This window comes from Stegodyphus dumicola, chromosome 6 (genome assembly GCF_044657685.1).
Source record: "Stegodyphus dumicola isolate Sdum_Otavi_A_Nest chromosome 6, ASM4465768v1".
Lineage (NCBI taxonomy): Eukaryota > Metazoa > Arthropoda > Arachnida > Araneae > Eresidae > Stegodyphus > Stegodyphus dumicola.
This window is the reverse complement of record NC_140773.1, coordinates 32,437,456-32,458,107: the sequence shown is the minus strand read 5'-3', so window position 1 is coordinate 32,458,107 and position 20,652 is coordinate 32,437,456. Positions and strand designations below refer to the sequence as shown.

General features: G+C 31.0%; 1 protein-coding gene across 11 annotated transcripts; it reads left to right on the top strand.

Annotated features, from left to right (window-relative positions):
* The first annotated feature begins 74 nt into the window (after positions 1-74).
* Positions 75-20,174, top strand: LOC118204068 (zinc finger X-chromosomal protein-like). Of its 11 annotated transcripts, XM_085818210.1 has the most exons (4): positions 275-810; positions 15,864-15,912; positions 17,441-17,567; positions 19,678-20,174. In XM_085818210.1, exons 3-4 carry the CDS (start codon positions 17,513-17,515, stop codon positions 19,914-19,916), a joined length of 294 nt encoding a protein of 97 aa, XP_085674336.1. In that variant the 5' UTR covers positions 275-810; positions 15,864-15,912; positions 17,441-17,512; the 3' UTR covers positions 19,917-20,174. The 11 variants fall into 11 exon arrangements, 3 of the variants coding, with proteins under 3 accessions (XP_085674336.1, XP_085674338.1, XP_085674337.1); XR_015041593.1 differs by lacking the exons at positions 275-810; positions 17,441-17,567 and adding an exon at positions 75-262; XR_015041592.1 differs by lacking the exon at positions 17,441-17,567 and having other exon boundaries at positions 269-450.
* The last annotated feature ends 478 nt before the right edge of the window (positions 20,175-20,652 follow it).

The window sequence follows — 20,652 nt, the reverse complement described above, 5'->3', positions numbered from 1 at the left end:
GTGTAAATCTTCCACGGTAGCCATAACAAAGAACAGCTTTTAAATTAGGATATAAAAAGTGAAAATGTATAAAAATATTTATTCCGTGAAACTTTTTACTTCATTTATTGGATTTACAAATATCTAGATATTTAACAATGTAGTAAATTATATAAATTTCAGCTTCGGGCAGAAATTTTAATGACTAAAAGCGAATATTTGAAATTTCTGTTTCATTAATGTCATTATCAGATATATGTGTTTTATATCGCAGGTGGAGTGCGTAAGTCATTAAGTTTGTATGTTAAGCTTGTTTAAATGTGTTAAGAACCGTGAGCTTTGCCTATTTGGAATTCTTAGCCCCCTTCTGTTTCATTAATGTCATTTTCAGATATTTGTGTTTTATATCGCACGTGGAGTCCGTAAGTCATTAAGATTGTATGAGAAGCTTATTTTGAACTCGTAAAAAATGTACGAAGTTCCTTTTTTACTCTGCTCAAATACGAAATTCCCCCCCTTCTATATACCTTTCCTATGCTTAATTTTTCGCCCATCGGTGCAGAAAGACTTAGCGGGTGCAAAACAAGACATCTGTCTACTTTGTGTTTGCCAGAAGCTTATTTTAATGTGTCGAGAACCGTGAGCTTTGCCTAATTGGAATTAACCGACTTATGAATAAATAAAAATGTTTTAACTCTTAGTCCAGCCAAACCAAGATCCCGTTATGTCAACAAATTTTGTCAAAGCATTAATATTCGACCAAGACAGCTTCTCTGTTTCTTATGTTTTGGAATTTTACATGTTAAAATATTTTTCTGCTTAATTTTTAAAGTAAATTTCATGGCATTTGAATATTAAATTATTATTTTATATTCGTGTTTTCTATTTAATATGTATTATTATCATATTCTATTATATTTTGAATAAATTCGGACAGTCTTTCATATTAAGCATACATGCATGTCTCTCTTTTATTCTGATTTGGTATTACCTGAGCGTAAATAGATGTACTGAATTTAAATATAAATGTCATGTGAATGTATTTATATTTGCTTTGCTACTTCTGAATAATTTCTTTTTTATTTGTTTATTATATTAGTGTGTTAGGCATATTTTAATTCTTGTATTATGTGTAAAACTGATCCTATTATCTTTAATGATTATTTTCTGTATTGTGCTGGTACTATAAACGGCATTATTAAATGATATTTGCCAACTAGTTTCTAAAAATAAATTCTGGAAATCTGGTACCTAAATGGAATACAAAAGTCTATTCTAAACACAAATAATGATTAATTGTTGTTTATAATTTTTTCTGCTAATTATGTATATTTCTGTTGTAACGTGTATGCTCATGTTTCACTTTGTTTCTCTGCATATCTACTTTCAACTCGTATGATTATGTATTGTTAGTTCACCCATACCTTAATTTATTGTAAATCTTGTCTCTTACCGCCTTAATTAAAAGCATCAAAGTTCTCGCATCATACTTGTTATTGTTCCATGTTTTCAGCAATTACATCAGTTTGATGGTTTTCTGTTTCAATAGCTTTATTACACCTCTTACTCTCAAAGTTCATTTTACTCATTATTTCAGCTCGCATATTATTTTTTTAAAATTTATTATTATTTTTTTAATGTATTATTTTGGATTTAACTTACGTTTATAACAGGGCTGGGCAGTCGTTAGGGAAAATGATCGACTCCAGCTCCTGAAATTTTAGACTCTGACCACCAGTGGCCGAGTGGTAAAGTCGCTGAACACTGGTAGTTCTGTCCGAGGTTCGAATCCCACGAATGGACTGGCTGGATTGGCGTTTTCATGGTTTTCCCCATGTGTAACTTGTATACGAGTCAGTTTACCTTAGAAAGTCCTCCACGAAGGCATCCCTCCCCTTAGGCAGATAAGATAGCCCTAGTGTGCTTTGTCATAATTAAATAAACCAAACCAAACTGACTCCGACTCCCTTATATATATATGTAAATTTGAATTTAACGGACATTCTCTATTCTTAAAAAGCAAATTTAAAGTTAATTAAATTTTAAATAAAATTGAATTACAAATAAATGAATAATTATTGCTGCGAACTAATCTACAATTTCATTTAAATTCTGAGAGCATATATAAATAAAGTGCAAGTATCAAAATCTATGAATATATAATAAATGTATAATATATAGTTCAATAAATTTTTTTAATCCTAAAAATTTATAAAAATGCATAAGTGAATAATTGTTGAGCAGGTAGGAGATGGACTTATCAAGGGAAAGTTGCCTCCAAACCTAACTCTTCAATTATTCAATTCGTGTTTCGTCATCCATGTAGGCAAAGGTAAAAGGAAAATTCAAAACCAAATGTTGTGAATTACTAAAACGAAATTTAAACAAGTGGAATTTAGAGAAATTAGCAAGTAAAGACTCTAATTATTCTAGTCAATTAAGAGTAGAAAATCAAATTTTTTAGAAAAGCAAAGTAATTTAGAGACTCTTGCCTACAAAAAACTTCCCCAACACAAATTATGGAAATAAATCAGGGAAAGCACAGAATAGCCCACTGTTTGGCGCGTTTTTAAGAATTACACATACTCTCTGTCCATGTACACGTCGACCTATTTTCACTTAAAAAGAAATCCCAGACTTGCACAAAAATGGCATTGCGTAATCCCTTGACTTTATCCATGTACATATCGACCTATTTTCACTTTAAAAGTCAAAGAAAATTGAGAAAAATCCAATCTTCCTACTCTTGTGAAAAGCGCCAAACAAATAAGTGGGCGATTCTGCACTTTAGCCAATAAATCAAAAAGAAATTAGATACTATTTATAAAAAATACATAAATAATGCTAAAAAAGCAAGTAAAAATAAGTTTTAATTTAACTGACCAACCATATTGGGGATGTTTCCGTAACCAGAACTTGGTGAAATTTCGGATTTGTTTACGTTGGAAGAGAGCGTACATGCGACAGAATATGGCAACCCTGATAATTGTTGCAACCTACACAAGGAATTTTCCTAAAGGAGGAAAAGGGAAATTTTCTGTTTACTTTTCGAACATTGCGGTAAGAGAAAATAAAGTTTGAAAATCATAAATCATTATTAGTTCATATTTTTGCAAGACGTTTATGGAGAGGAGAAATGAAACCAATAACTTTTAATATATTATAGCTTTTTTCTTACTTTTACTAGAATTCTAATGATAAAATGCTTAATTGGCATCTAATGCATTTAAATGCATATTCAATGAAAGTATTAAAATAGATATGAAGATGCATTAAATATCATTTGGACTAATTTAATTATACTATCACTTGTTTTAATAACTCTGTATTCTTAAATAGGGCATCACATTTAATTGGCTGTGCACATTTAATTTTTCTCAAAAGTGATACTTCACTTTTGAGAAAGAAAATTTACTAATTATTTTAATAAAGTTTTCATAATAAAAATAATTAAGCTATTCTTATTAATTTTAGATGTCTGTACATTGTTTTGTTCTGTACATAGCAACTCAGAAAGATATATGAGTAGGATATCCAAGATGGCGGTTAAAAAATCACCAAGGGAAATCATTACGGGAAATTTGCCACTATATTTATATTTGGACATATACACATGGTTTACAGCTTATTTTTTTAATATAAAAGAAGTAATAGATGCTACAGGAAAAATATTAGTGACATAACAAATTATTTATATTAATTAGCATTTATTATGAATTGGAAAAACTGGCGTTAGTTATTTCTAAGAAACAGTATAGCCAAATTTTAAAAGCCTGTGAAAATTTGAAAATATAATGCTGATTTTTGTTGTTTGACTTCTGAATTAGTATTTGTTCAGTGTGTTATTGTGTCTTAATTAAACAGTATAGCTTCGGCAAGATCTTCTTTGCTGGAGTGCCATAGATCCGATTTGATAAACTTCAGAGCTAAGAAGAGTCTTTCCACACTAACTTGAGTAGGAAGAGCTGTTACTATTAGGGCTACTTCTTTAACTTTTCAGGATAGATTTTTTATAAGTTCTAAAAGAGGTGTCTTGCAAGCGAATCATATTTCTCTATTTCTTCAAAGGTCATGTAGAAATTTTGTTTGTATTTTTTCATTTTTATATCTAAAGGCTGTTGGTTCTTTATTTTCATTCACTTTGCTTTAGTCTTTTCAATATTATCCAAAAATATTTCTTAATACCTTATTCATCACTGGAAGAGAATGAGACTCAATTAAAATGTTTGCAGTTTGACTGTCCCGATTCAAATTCTCCAATTGTTCTGAGAATAATTTCATTCTTAATGAAAGTTCATAGATGGCTTTTTTTGCCGTTTTAATTTGTTCATCATCCAAGAAAATTCAGTGTTTCAGATCTACATATATTAAACCTTGAAAGATGTCATTGTCTAGCAAATAAGTTTCTCTTTTCTTCATTGAAGAAATGATTCCTTCTGCAATAAACCCTTCATTTCAGAAATAACAAACATCACATTCTTCCATTCTCGCCTCCTGTCAATGCTTCAGATTGCATCTTTTTTGTGGCTATATACAGTGTAGAAAGAAGTTTCCAATTCTGCAAGATCATTCCACAGTCTGTTAGTGAAACATTAGGGCTATCTATATTACTATTCTATCTACATTATTACTATTCTAAAAAAGTTCTTAATTCTAACAACCTCTTTATCATCAAATATGTACTTCCTTATTGTGTTGCTTGATCAGTAATTGCTCCTTTTCCTGCTCGCTTCCTAAGAATAGCATCAGTTTTGGGAGTTCTTGCTGCTATTGCTGTTTACCTAAATTTACCAGTGAAATTTGTAACTAAATGTAGTAACTAAATCAGTTAAATTACTAATGGCAAATATCACATCCATCATCCTTCCTTATATTTATTTATTAATACATCAATAAAATAGAAAAATAACTATTTATTAATGTATATAGTTCGTAAATAAAAATAATAACTCAGCTTGTCATTAATTTTTTCGCATTTTAATTTCATTTCAAATTCAAACTGTCCAACAAAAATTGGAGTCAGAGTTGGACTCAACCTGTTTTTAGCTACTCCAGCTCCGACTCTCTTTACCCAAAAATCAGCCTGACTCCGACTCCACAGCCCTGGTTTTTAGTATTGATTAGGAAAGTACAATGCTATTCGATTAGGGGTAAGGTCTCGCACCTAGGTACCCTGGTAAGAATACCGTTCCACAGAAGTGTAGAATTAAAAATAACATATTTGCAAAGTTCAGTGTCAGCAGAGAGTTACAACAATTAAATAACATATTTACAATGTGCAGTGTTAGCAGCGAATTACAATCATTTGAAGATAGCGATATTAAAATCATAACTAATTATAATCTTTGATAGTTGTATTTTTAAAACTTAATATTAAAACTACACTAATACATATGTAATATGATCTTATTATGTATCCTTTATGAGTAAATAAGGAATTTTATATTGATAAAAACAGGTACAATTCCATTATCAGGACCTAAACAAATCTCCCAGTGATGCCAAAAATAATCATGGTAACCCCATCGCAAAGAAAGGAGCATAATAGTAAATAACTCTCTAAGAATCTTATTTTAATTTAGATGAAAGATTGATTTCATATATTACATTTTTTATTACAATCTTACAATCCATAAAAAATAATAAAACAGCTAACCATGAAACTTCTTATCTCTACCAAAGTTGCAGAGAAAATTTCAGGTTTTTTTTTTTTTTTTTTTTTTTTTTTTTTTTTTGTGTGTGTGTAAATGTTTTTATGATGTTAATTATGCCATTTAGCAGCGTCCCTCGGCCAATTTATTGTTTGTGTATAACACCCATTTTCAGGGTCTGCAAGTTATACTTGTGGTTAAGAGGAAAATATTCAAAGGTGGCATCTCGCAGTTCATCTGATTACATTTGTTTGATCTCACAATTCATTTACTTTTCAGCAGTCAGAATAAATAATGCTCCTCTTGGCAATATTTTCCATTATGATGTTCAATAAAGTTTTCTCACATTAATTTCTAACAGCAACCGAAAAAAAAAAAAACATTCATTTGAATCTCTGCAAAATCTACTGAAAACCCACTTTGGCCAAAGAACACACTTGACATTGTTCTGTCCTCAAGTGAAAAGGCAGTGTTTTAATAATTTTGTACCCCTCTACATTTTTCAGCATAGGGTGAGCAATTAAATCTGTGGCACATACCTTACACTTGTAATTGTTCCAGTCTACAGTTGTATTGTGGTTTATCTTCAGTTGGAGTTCATAAAATTCAACTGATGTTATTTCCTGATAACAAAACTTGATGAACCTCATATCTTTAAAGAAGGAGATTTTCTATTCTTCGAACCAATTTTATGTTCTTAATCCTTCCTTCTCATTGCAAGATTTTTTCTTGCAGTGCAATTTTGTTGTTGAGTTATCAATGAAATGCAATTTCATCTTTTGGCTCTTTTAAGCATAATTTTTTATCATGAATGATGTCTATTCTTTCAAAAAATTCTATTGCATACTTTTCATCCTTAGGCAATTAACAAATTGTTATATCCATAGTGTTATAAAAAACTTAAAAAATTATACCAGGATTTCAGTGGTGACTTATAAATCTTGAACTGTCTATTGTAAATGCAGTTTTCAAATAAATGGGTGCCTTTGTTAGATTTGGCACTTTTGTGCATATACATATAATAAAACTGCTTTCTTATAGTGATAAGACTGCATTATTATTGAAATAAGATGACTTTCTGAGAGTTGCAATGGAGTGGCATTGGAGAAGACTGCATCATAATGCTGCGTGTGTACGTGTTCGTTTGAATTGAATAATGCACAAGTTCGATAAAAAATGGACAAAATTTATTATTATCACAACAAAAGTGCTTAAATTTCCTCAGATATTCTTTCAGTATTACAATATCTCGCAGTAGTCATCTTTTAACTAGTCAAACATTCAACAGAAGTTAATTCATACAGCTAAAGAAAGCTAATCCGCGAATTCGTTACAATCAACAAGAGCAGTTTTCTAAACAAACTCTTAAAACAACAACAAACTAACTAAAATAACTGAATTGAGAGATTTTAAGCCGCATGCGAGAATTTTCTGCAATTTTCTCGAAATCAAAAAGAGATATTTATTTATTAAATGTTAAATACACGTGCTCTTGTATTTTTAATTTTTCCGTCTTAGCTTTCCTTTAATATTCATAACGCGCTGCACTGCACGGGGAATAAAACAATTTAATTAGAATTCAACTAACATTAGTTATTTAAATACTAAATCCGTAACAATAGCTTAAACCTTTGCCGCATAGTTAGGACGATGGATGCATAAACCAGGGGGAAAATTTGCAGACATGGCCTAAATTCCATAAATGATTTTATTTCCTCGATAATGCACATTATCACTGTGAATGCGCTATACATCTCATAATTTTGTTCAGCTTACATCTTAAACTATGGACAAGTTTAGGAAAGGAAACTTTGCTTAGCTAGTGACACAGCAGAAGAGACAAGCGAAGAGAGAGTTGTGATGTAATTGCTTTTTTTATACCAAATTCCATTTCAGATCATATGGCACTTTAATGTACAGGATTTTGTGTTCAGATTTCATCGGCAAGTGCGCATCAGAACTGCAGGGAGTAAAATTTATTGTTCTTTTTAGAATGAAACAGGTTAAAAGGCTCTTAAAGGGCTAACTTCTTTTATTTTTTATTTCATTTGGGAACTTTATCTCTCTGTCCTAAAAATACCGCTGTAAGTCTAAACTGCATCATTCAAATTAATCACGCGATCTTATGTAACGCTTAATGCAGATGTCTTTTGCCCAATCAAAATAATTGTAAAACAAAACTAGCTCGAGCTGAAAAATTTCGACCCCCCCTCCCTTCTTCCCCTGCATTACTATTGCGACACTCTGTTTTTGCTTAAGCTTTCATCCTGTTAAGACTGCTGCAATCGTCTATGTACTGCCATGATAGTTTCTACCGGTATAGTATCAAAATTGTGAATGTTCTGGAAGTGGGCACAATTAGAGTGCCAAGTGAATTATAGTCACAAAATGTGAATTTAAATAAATATGGAATTTAATTTGGCTCGATTGCTTATTCTTAAAAATAGATGGATGCTCTAAGTATCAACTTTTACGTCCTACAGTTTTAGTGTTCCTACATCAATGCTTCCAAAAGTGTGCTAATATTGCATTTATTAGTCGACATGGATTATGTGCTAATGACCTCAATGGAACATTTATTTATTCCTCAATTGGGTTTCTGTAAAATAGTATCTGAAAATTCATCATTCTAAAGGATATCATCGACTATTCAAAAATAGTACGCTATCATTACATACAGTAACTTACCTTTAACAGGAACTTGCTTAAGGTGGATACTCTGTTAACATGAAAAACATTTTGGTCTCAGAAATGTGCACGATCTTATAGGAAGTTTTATTCGTTAATGCAAATTTCAGTTATCATGAATAATGAACTGTTTTTCAGTCTGTTTTTAGTTAGTTTAGGTTTTTTCCCATTTAAAACAACTTTAAAAGTTTTTCAACTAAACCAATGTAAAGGCTCACTCCACCTCAACCAAATGCAACAAGTCATCTTCAGCCTTTGGATCCTGGCATTATTGCTCGTATGAAGAGGTCTTATTGCAAACTTGTGAGAGTTGCAATTCATGTTGCTGGAAACGAGATGGAAAAGGCAACTTTAAATGTGCTTGATGCGATAAAAGCTATCGTCCCATTCTAGAAATCAAACACATGTTATAAGAACATACACAAGAACTGTTATAGAAGAACATACACAAGAACTGTTATAGAAGAGCATGCAGATATAAAGATGCTAATCCCATTGACCAGTTAGATGGTGACCACAATACCACTTCACCTGATGAATGAAATAATCTATAAAACACATTGTGAATCCCAATGTTAGTTTTGTGGAATTTATTAACACAGGTGATAATGCTGCAGAAAAATCTGTTGTACAAGTAGTTGTATATGAGGTGCAAGAAATATCATCCGAAGAATGTGAGGAGCACAGCATCATTCCTTCCACCTGGCAGTAAGTACATGTCTTCGGCACTTTAGAACGTTTTGCTGCAACATCCCAGTTGATCACTAGTTTTACCGAAGCCATGACTACAGTTGGCTGTGAAGTTGCCAGGCATTTTCGTTCCCACATGGACAGTGCAATATACAGGAAATTATCACCAAAGAAATATCTGTAAGTACATTTTTTCAAGTTAATAATTATTAAATAAAATAATTTATGTAAATAAATAAAATGGTAAAATAATTTATGTAGTACTGTAGTGTTTTCTATGATAACATACATAATATATTGTAGTACATTATGGACACTGCAAACAAAAAAGGGACAGTTCCATAGCTCTTGTTTTATTAGGCCGATTGATGAAATTCAAACTGCGTTTTCCATGTCTTGAAAGTGTGACTTAAAATATGTATTAGATTGATATATGGCTTTGTTCTAACATAGATATTTTGGCACAAAATCGGACTTTTCCTAAAATAGCATGTCGAGTTTCATCTTTCCATAAATTTAAAAATAAAAATTAGGTTCTACATGCTATCATTCATTCTTTCATACTTTAAAGTTTTGACTATATTTAACTTGCTATCAACTGAAAAAAGAAGCAGTCGGTCTTATACAAAATCCCAGAATATTGTAAAAGGGGCATCAGATAAAATAATAAAGCTGTAGCCAAATGACAAAACAAAAGATAAAGAGAAATGTTTTGCCAGTTTAAAGATAAAGAGAAAACAAAAGATAAAGAAAAATGGTTTATATTTGGAAGAATTTATGTGACAGCTGTCTTTGATGAGAGGACAAAATATTTCTTTTACAGAAGTAATTTCCAAATTATGATCTACACCAGGGGTGCGCATTAAGTCGATAGCAATCAACTGGTGGACCACCAAGACATTTGGAGGGACCGCCTTTACTAAGGACCTAAGCATGTGCATACTAAAAGAAATTTATGGAACACCGATGCCAGCTGACTGGAGAATTGGCTTTTTGCAATTGATACAGTTGTGTTTACAGAAGCAAATGATTCGATGAATGCGTAGAAAACACATGTACCTTCATTAGAAGTGCATGATGATGCTTCACTACATACATAAGTTACTGATTCATTGGTTCACGTATGTTTTCTGCATTGAATACGGTCTAGCAGTTGATAAACTTCTTCAAATATTCAGTTTGACAATTTTGTGCTACTTGCATTTTTGTAATAAAAATAAGTTATCTGTCATATTTTAAAAGAGGGATACGATGTCAAAAACAAGTGTTAAGAAAAGAAAAACATACAATTTTAATACAGATTGGGAAGAACAGTTTTTCTTTACAGTGGTGAATGCAAAATGTGTGTGCTATATATGTCATGCAAGTGTGCACTTCCAAAAAAAGAAAACATTGAAAAGCATGCATGGAAGTTTTGATACAGATTTTCCTTTAAAAAGTGAATTGTGTAAACAAAAGTTAAAAGAATTTAAATCACAATTATATTTTATATTAGACAGGGATTATATTTTATTAAAACCAATACTTTATCTAAGGCTGTAACTGTTGCATCTTTTCGTGCGAGTCATGTTTTGCTAAAACATAAAAAAAAACCTTTCATAGATGGAGAAAAATGCTTTTCTGGAGCGATTCATTCAAGAACAAAAACTAAATTATTTCTGCAGTTAAAGGCGTACAACTTTCATGTAGAATTGGCATGTGCTATACAGAAATGATGAATTCTGATCTGGCTGATCACCTGACCGATGATATTATTAACTATTATTTGCTTTTCCTTGCAGTTTGATGAATCTATGGACATGGTTGATATTTATCAAGTTTGCATTTTTAAAAGAATGGGTTTTAAGGATATGAGTGTAAAAGAAAAATTATTAACCATATTATTTCTAAAGAAGAAAATGCAGGGTGAAGATATTTTCTGTACCTCCAAACAATACATAGATGAAAAATTCCAATTTATAAAGTTGTATCAGTGACAACTGATGGGACATCATCAATGACCAGTGCAGTCAATGGATTTTTGACTATCAGAAGAATCAGAAGGGATGACATACTGCATTCCCTTTCTTAGCACTGCATTATTCACCAACAGGCCTTCTGTTGTAAAATTTTAAAGATGCATCACGTTATGGGAATCTTCATGAAAATTGTGAACTCAATTCGAGGAAGAAGTCTTCAGAGAAGAATGTTTCGAGCCCTACTAGAAGAAAATGAATCTGATAAAGGGGGAATTATTATATCATGCAGAGGTTCATTTGTTAAGTCGGATTATATTTTTACAAAGATTCAGGAACCCTCTGCAAGAGACAAAAGATTTTTTGGAATCAAATGATAACATAGTGATGACGTTTGGCTGATGGGTTTATATTATGATATAACAAGCCATCTTAATGAATTGAACGTACGATTGCAAGAAGAAACAATAGTAGAATTGATGGGATTTGTTAATACAGTACAAAGTCCATAATCCGGACTCGTCGATTCCGGATTTCTCCTTCAAAATGACAATTTTAAAAGCACATAGTTCAGAGCCTAAGAATCTAATGGACGAAGTAATGTATCCTAATTTAAAAAAAGTTGCATTTCATTTAGCATCATTCTTTGGCTCTACCTACCTGTGTGCATCTGCGTTTTCAATGATGAATATAATTAAGACAACATATCGTTCATGTCTCGCAGACAACTACAGTACAAAGTCCGTAATTCGGACTCGTCGGGACTTCGGCAATTCCGGATTATAGATCATCAATTTATATCATGCAGAGGAAAGTTATTTTAAAGTTATTAAAAAAAATTATAGTCTAAAGGGTATCAAAACTTACAAAAAAAAAGCTTAATATTTATTTGTTTACTTTATTAAACATTTCTTTCAATGCGCGCATGCGTAAAGCATACATTACGCATAGTCGAAATTAGAAAATTGCAACCAGAAAACTATTTGATGTGTATTCATGATATTTATAATGACGAGGAATTTGATTTAAATGATATCAAAGACGGAGTGCATCAAGATGAAATACTACATTTAATAAGGAATTATAAGCCGAACAAAATAAAAACATCTGCCCTGAAGATAAGGATAGTGCTTGACAGATCAACTTCCAGTTCATTGCGCGCCGTACGTTCTCCTCCCCCGCAGAGCAGCGTGAAATTGATAAACAGATTTCGGAATGGTTAGAAAAACAAAGGATATGCCTTTATCCATTTTTTGCAGCAATTTCACTTCTTGTTTGATGGGCATCGAAACATGCTTTCACTTTGTAGATCCTTTGGCAGCTCCAGAATTGGAAACACTTTATGACATAATCGAAAGTTCAAACTTAATTTTTATAAAATTGCTCTAACAGTCTTCGAAAAATAATAAGCTGGATCCAATTAGAAGATTAAGGAACAGCACAATCTGCAACATTAACTGAAATGTCTTAGAATCGGTAAATATAATTTTAGCCTAGATTATACCGTCCGTTATACATTAAACGTGCATGCGTAAAGCATACAAAAAAAAGTTTGTGGCTTTGAGGTCTGGTTTATAGATCATTCCGGATAATGGACGTCCATATTATGGACTTTATACTGTACTTCGAATCCAGTGCAAGATCAGCAATTAGTAATTATATACTGAGATATTCAAGATTGGCAGTATGCAGACTAGGTTTTCTATTATTACTACTGTTAGATGAGATTATTCTAACAGTAGATGTTCTATGAGATTATTACTACTGTTAGATGAAAATGATTTATTTTTTAATATATTTTTAATTGTTTGATAAGAAATGCTTCATTTGAAATTATTATATAGCGTGTTTCAAAAAGAATATACATATTTCGAATGCATATATTTATTAAACTGTATGACATATAAATATGAAACTTTACACACATACAGTCAAAAGTCGTTAATTTGGACACCCATAATCCGGAATGATCTATAATCCGGACCTCAAAGCTACAAACTTTCTGCGCATGCGTTGCGTTGACGCATGCGCGTAAGCCCTTTACAGCTGCGAATATGTATGTGCGCGTGAGCAAAATACGTTTACGAATGCGAGTTTAATGTATAACGGACGGTATAAGCTAAGCTAAAATTATCTAATTCAGTTAATGATGCAGATTGCATTGTTCCTTAATCTTCGAATTGGATTTGCTTATTATTTTTTGCAGACTGTTAGAGCAATTTTATAAAAGTAAGCTTGAACTTTCAATTATGTCAAATAGAATTTCTGATATATATTTACTAATATGTAAAGGATCTATGAAGCGAAAGTATGTTTCGAAATCCATTAAACAAAAAGTGGAATTGCTGCAAAAAATGGATAAAGGCATATCCTTTGTTTATCTAAACTTTAACGTTTGTTTATCTAAACTTTGTTTATCTTTAACGCCACGGCGTGCAATGAATTGAAAGTTGATCTGTCGGCACTATCCTTATCTTCAGGGCAGATGTTTTTATTTTATTTGGCTTATAATTCCTTACTAAATGTAGTATTTCATCTCAATGTACTATGTCTTTGATATGATTTAAATCAAATTCCTCGTCATTATAATTCGCTTCCGATCGCGAAGAAAGTGACAGAGGTTATTGAAAACGAAAAAATCTACCTGCTATTTACTAAACCTCTAGACAAAATGAGACATAAAAGAAAAAATCAACATAAAGCTAACTGTTAGCAAAACAAATAAAATGTCCCTAATCTTCTATCAGATTTGTTCAACTGTTATACATGTAAAATATTTAATGCTACTTGATAAATTTTATAAAGTGGATTTTATTCTCAAATTTGTTATGTTTATTAAATTATTTTTAATAAGAATGCACCCTACTTATGGATCTATTTTATTCTTAGAGTGTACAAAAGTGAAGTTCAGACATTTTTTCCCCCCAACGGCAGATTGTGAACAGTTACAGATGTAACTAAGTCCATTAATCTATACTAAGGCCAGATGTGGTGGTCTCTTTATTATGGAGGCACCTAATAGGTGGGCCACCATTGCCTCCTATGAAAGCCATCTTAAAGAATTACTAGTCACTAGCTAAAGACAGTGCTTTATTTATATCATAGGTTTAGTCTGAAAAGTTTTCTATCCACAACTGTAGTTACTGTGTCACCCCTGATTTCACATCTTGCATGATTGGAAATTTGCATAAATCATAGCGCTTGGATTTTGCCTAAGTAAACAAAATCTGCCCTTTTTCATTAGCCGTTTCACTTACAATGATCCACTATACAGTATTTTATGTAATATGTATGCAGGGTGCAGCAGAAAGAACTTCCAAATTTGGGAGTAGTGTAGCTATGATTCAGGAGGAGTTTACAGTGATAAGGAGCAGGCCATCAAATAGTGATTTACGTGCTATATCATAACTTGGTCAGGAGAACATTGTGATTTCATTGTAGAGCAGTTTATTTATTCAGCAAGTTGCCGACAAGATGCAGTGGCAATTCAGCTTGTCTTTTGCATCCATTTTGCACTCTACCGATGAGATCCTATTCTCAATAAAAAATCCATTTACCATTAAATGTCAGTTTAGAAACCTCTGAAGAAAGGGATGCAGTACGAAGTTGCTGCCATTATTCCTGAAATGACTCACAAAGCCTCAAAAAACTAACGAGAAAGAATCAATGCATAAACAATTGGGACCATCACTTGAGTCATGTTTTATTTAAAATAAGAAAAACACATATTGATGTAAAATGGTGTGTATACTTTCAAGTAATAAAAGGAAATTTTCATATCTTATTTGGTTTGGATTTACTAGCTTCCAAGGAAGAGAATTCTTTCTGTTGCACCCTTTATAAGTGTTACTAAAAAGCTGTGCATTAAAGCTACAGCTTGTGTGCTAAAAGGTTTTCAGTATTAACTTTATTAAAATGAAACTTTATTCATACACGTTTTTAGCATTTTATTTATTTTCAGAAGTGATATTTAACTGTTTAAGGCATCTGTTTTATATTATGTTTGCTGATATTTATTCGTTTCATCTTATTTGGTTTGGATTTACTAGCTTCCAAGGAAGAGAATTCTTTCTGTCGCACCCTGTATAAGTGTTACTAAAAAGTTGTGCATTAAAGCTACAGCTTGTGTGCTAAAAGGTTTTCAGGATTACTTTATTAAAATGAAACTTTATTCATACAAGTTTTAGCATTTTATTTATTTTCAACAGTGTGATATTTAACTGTTTAATGCATCTGTTTTATATTATGTTTGCTAATATTTATTTGTTTCATCTTATGCAACTGGACTTAAATATGCAGAGAATGTATTATTCTGTTAAAGAGAGAATTATATGCATACTTCACAAAATAATCAGTTGAAAAATAAATAAAAGGATTAAAAAAAAAAGCTTTTTCCTATTTATTTTATTGTGCATAATGTATTGATTCATTATACAAAATTTTGATGCTTAAAACTTTGAGTATCTTTTTTTTTTTTTTTTTTTTTTAAATTTTAATTTCTTTTTTAAGTGTTTGTTTCTTTTACCTTTTTGAATGTAAATGTGTTTATTCCTAGATAACCTAAGGTCATTGTTATCCAAGTTTGTGAGTAGATATTAAAACAATACAATGAATAAGATATTGCTTGTTCCCCATTACTGTCAATTCCACTTAAGAGTTAAAATGTGTATTGCTAAACATTGAGTTAAAATGCTTATTATTAAAAATTTTAATTCAAAATAAATATATGTAAGTTTGATGCTGATTTCAAATAGAAAGGTTCACATATTTGAAACTATATTAAACAAAGTTCAAATTTTGCCTGTTTCGAAATTACTAGTTGGCTATGTCTTGCAGTTACTTTTTATTTGTTAAATGCTTACTATTTATTAATAATTTGTGTCTTTTTATATTTTTTTAGGGCAGAAGATTCCTTGAAAGCCTTCATACCAACATTTTGTTTCACCTGTGTTAGTCTTATGTTTGGAATTCTAAATCCTCATCAATCATGCTTCCTCATTCCTTTCATTCTATCCCCTCCCCACAACTTTCATAATATGATTAGGAAACAATTGTTAAGTAATGTACTAAAAGCTTAATTGCAAGAATACAGTAGAGCTACAATAATTTAAAAATTTTTACATCTTTTCATACATAAAATTTATTAGAAATATTCATTATATTTATTTCTCCTCCCTTCGTTTTAAGCTAAAGTCAGATAATATTTCCAAATTGTGAAAGCTGTGCTTCAACTCTCTTTTGTAGAATTTTAAAATGCAACAGCACGGGTCCTAAAATGCATTAGTGATTTTCTGGGTAACTTATTAATCTGCAAACATCAATTTCTATTTTTCAGCAAAGCCATACCATACATCTTCAGCATTATTTTGGCTTACTTCTTACCCCATGGCTGGATACCAGATGAAATGGAATGATCAGGAATAACAACAAGGAACATAAACTTTACTACACAAACCTCAAAAGACACATTTTATGAGAAAATATGGCTTACATGATTTTTTCTTTTTGTGAATAAGTTTTGACCAATTTCCATAGTTTTCTTGCTTTATTAATTTTAATGTTGGAAGAAATAATTAGGAACTGGTACATACCTTTGTTGTGTAAATATGCCATGTTATGATTCATTTCATGAAAGCAAATTCAATAGATTTTAACTTCTAACACCATAAATAAATGAAACACACAGCATGTAATGTAAGAAATATATGATCCAATATGTCTCTGTTTAGACACTTTTCCCTTCCTGGCAGAGCCATTTCAGCTTCGAGTGACATTTTAATTTCATGAAGAACACAACCTTTTTTTGTGTAGAACACCACTTTCTTGTAAAATCCAGTGTAGTTAGAAAAAGGGAGGAGAGAGAAATTAAACATAGAATGAATGATGGTTGCAAAGACAGTTATTGTTGGGAACGAAGTCAAACCAAAATGGTGACACTTACCCCACTGAGGAAATGCACCCCCCCAAAAAAACTTTAACTGATATGGCTTTAATAGAAAAGTATCCTAGGTGTTATAAATGTTAAAAAATATTATTTTTGTTGAATCTGTGCTTTTGTTTGGAATAAAGTAAAGCTGTATTTGGTATTTAATATTTTTTTGTTTTACAATATTTAATATATAAATTCTGTAAGAAATCAAAAGATAAAAACATATTTAAAACATGCTTTTGTTGCACTGTTTAGATTATTGTTTTCATGCAATACTTTTGTTGTTTTGAGAAAGAAAAATTTTCCCCTGAATTTCTTTATTTTTGGTGGTCATATACTAATACACGAGAAGCATAAGATTTCATGCTGCTGTCACTTTACATAGAATTTGTCCGATTTAAATGCATAATTAAAAAAAACAACTTGATTTAATTATTTTGTATAAATATATTCATATGAATGTTTACATAAAGCCCTGTAAGTTTGAATTTTATGACTTAAATGATGATTTTCATATTTTTTGACTATCTGTATACCCTTCCGAAAAGTCATGAATTTGTTGGCAACTTTGGAAAGCATCTGCAAAATCACTGGAGACTAATTTTTCGACAAGCTAACACATGAAATGCAATAGCTGTTTTCAAAATGGGAGTACTCTAAGAATTCCATACAAAGGCAAGCAATCGATAAAATTTTAAAAAGCAAGAAACATTGATAGTAAAATCTTTTTTTTTACTTTGCTATGTTTTCCCCATCTGAACTATTCTTTTTTATATACAGTTCTTATCTGCTAATCTTATGCTTTTATTTTTAATTAATTTCGCTCTCAAAAGTCTTGTAATATTTATTACCTTCTAATTGTCAATTGGAAAAAATATATAATTTATTTTTTCCTTCCACTGAGTCTTTCTCACTGCAACTGACTGGATTGCTAATTCCAATCACATTCATACCATTTATTATTGTCTTCAAAATGGCATAAAGTTAAAAATGAAATTTTTTCACTGTGTAATGTGTAAAACAAAATGTAGCATATGCTACATATTTAATATTAATAAAACATCTTAAATCAAAACTTTTACGCAGTCAAATAATGATACAAATCTGTATACAGTCAAAAGTTGTTAATTCGTACACCCATAATCCGGACCTCAAAGCTAAAAACTTTCTGCTCATGCGCCGCGTTAGCACATGCACACAGGCGTTTTACGCGCGCGCGTAAGACCTTGACTACTGCGCATATGCGTGTGCGCAAGTACGTTTTCGCCTGCACGTATAACGGACGGTGTAAGCTAAAATTATCTAATTTATCTATTTCAGTTAATGTTAATGATTGCGTTGTTCCTTAATCTTTGAATTGGATCCTGCTTATTATTTTTTGCAGACTGTAAGAGCAATTTTATAAAAGTAAACTTGAACTTTCGATTATGTCAAATAGAATTTCTGATGCTGGAACTTCCAAAGGATCTACAAGACGAAAGTATGTTTCAATGTCCAACAAACAAAAAGTGAAATTGCTGCAAAAAATGGATAAAGACATGAAGAATGTGACAGAGAGGTTAGTGAAAACGAAAAAATTTCGATTGACAAGTTAGTCGGTATTCTCGGCACAGCAATTAACAGGACTTGAACAGCGGAACTTTTTAACTGAACAAGAAATTATGTCTGTTTATAGAATTAAAGAGAAAGTATTATCACATAAAATGAAGCAACTTAAACAACTTACATTGAAAGAAATGTTTAATAAAGTAAACAAATAAATATTAAGCTTTTTTTTTTTTTTTTTTTTTTTTTTTTTTTTGTAAATTTTGATACCCTTTAGATCATAATTGTTCTTTATTTCATAAATTACAGTTTCATATTTTTAATTTTAGAATTTCTGCATGCCATCTTACGAGATTTAAACTGATGATCTATAATCCGGAATCGCCGAAGTCCCTACGAGTCCGGATTAACGACTTTTGACTGTATAACTTTTTTTCGGTTTGGTTTATTAGATTATGGCAAAGCACTCGAGGGCTATCTGCCTTAAGGGAGGGATGCCTTCGTGGAGGACTTTTTAAGGGAAACTCGCTCGTATACACGTTACACATGGGGAAAACCACCCATGCAGCCAGCCCGTTCGCGAGATTCGAACCTCGGACCGAACTACCAGTGTTCAGAGACGTTACCGCTCGGCCGCTGGTGGGCATATAACTTTTTTCATTGCTTTCATTAATTCTATAGTACACCATGGATACTTTGCAACTTGAATGTAAAATTTTAAGCTTTAATCTTTGTTTAAAATTTAACAAGCTTTGCAACATAATACTTGGCCTAACATTAACTAATTTTAAAACTTTTATTTACAAAAGAGAAAATTGCGTTCATTTCATTGTTGAATAAGCACCTGTTGCCAAAAACATTATAAGTCATGCATTTCTTCTTGTGATCATTATTATTTTTGCAAATAAAACTTTAAAAAGTCATTTCTTAGAAAGAGAAACAAAGTTTTTAAAAAGAAAGCATTCATTCTTAAAATGAAGGAAGGTAATAAATATACTGGCTAAAGCATGTTTCAAAGCAAGACTGATGGCAAGATTGTATTTTCATACTTATGCATATTTGATATGATTAGCTATAAAATGTGATCTTAAGTATTTGCAGGCAACTAATAGTTTTTTTTTAATTTTGAAAATATGATTTTTAATTTTGAAAAATAATCAAATTTAATCATGTTTACTTAAATATATGTATTAAATTTTCATACATGTATATAACTAATTGCTCTTTTTCTATTTTGTAGAGGTCTGGAAAAATGAAGATACTCATACTTTCATGATGAGTGGATGCACAGGTTATGATAGGCAGGATATTGAATGTGCATTCAAGTGTTTATATTGTCCATATTCCACTGATATCTTGTCAAGTCTTAATCGTCATATTGGGACTTATCATGTCAATCCTCATGCATGTGTAATATGTAAAAAACGTTTTAAGAATGAAGGTGATCTTAATCGACATATTTTAAATCATGCTGCTTAATTACTGTAATGTAAAGGCTATGTTTTATTTATGTAATGAGAATTTTCTGTATTTTTCTCATTTCCAAAAATATCACAAAAAAAAATGTTCTCTGTACATTTGTTAAAAGAATGGTTTTTGAATTGTGTTATGCTATAGTTTTTTAAAGATATAACTGATGCAAATTCTTTTTTAAATTCATATTGTCTAACACTTTTTTTTTTATAAACAACTGATTATATTTTCTCTAAGATTTAATAAATGTTCTTTTTAATAGTTTTTGTGTAGCAATCATTATATCTCATTGCATTTTAAGACTAATATCTATCACATTATAAGATCATATATTTTAATGTTACAGTAAGACCCCGCTTAACGCGGGGGATATGTTCCATCGAAGTAGAGCGTAATGCGAAACAGTGCTAAGCGAGGCTATCTTAACATGTAAATGATGGGGTTAGGGGAAGGCGGATAAAAAATGGTTAGGCATTAAATTTAATAATGTTTTTTTTAATAAAAATAAAATCAAACATTTATTTCTTACAAAAATAAAAACAATATAAACGCATATACTTTTAAAAACAAATAAAATTCTCAGTCAGATCATTCAGTCTATTCTGGGTTTCCAATTTTCTGCCTTTTTGGTAAGAAGGCATTATGATAGATTGGCTTAATGGCATATTGCGTTCAATTTCGTCGTCAATCCGTATAGACAGTCGTTTTTCCATTTCCTCTATAATGTTATTTCTAGAACGGG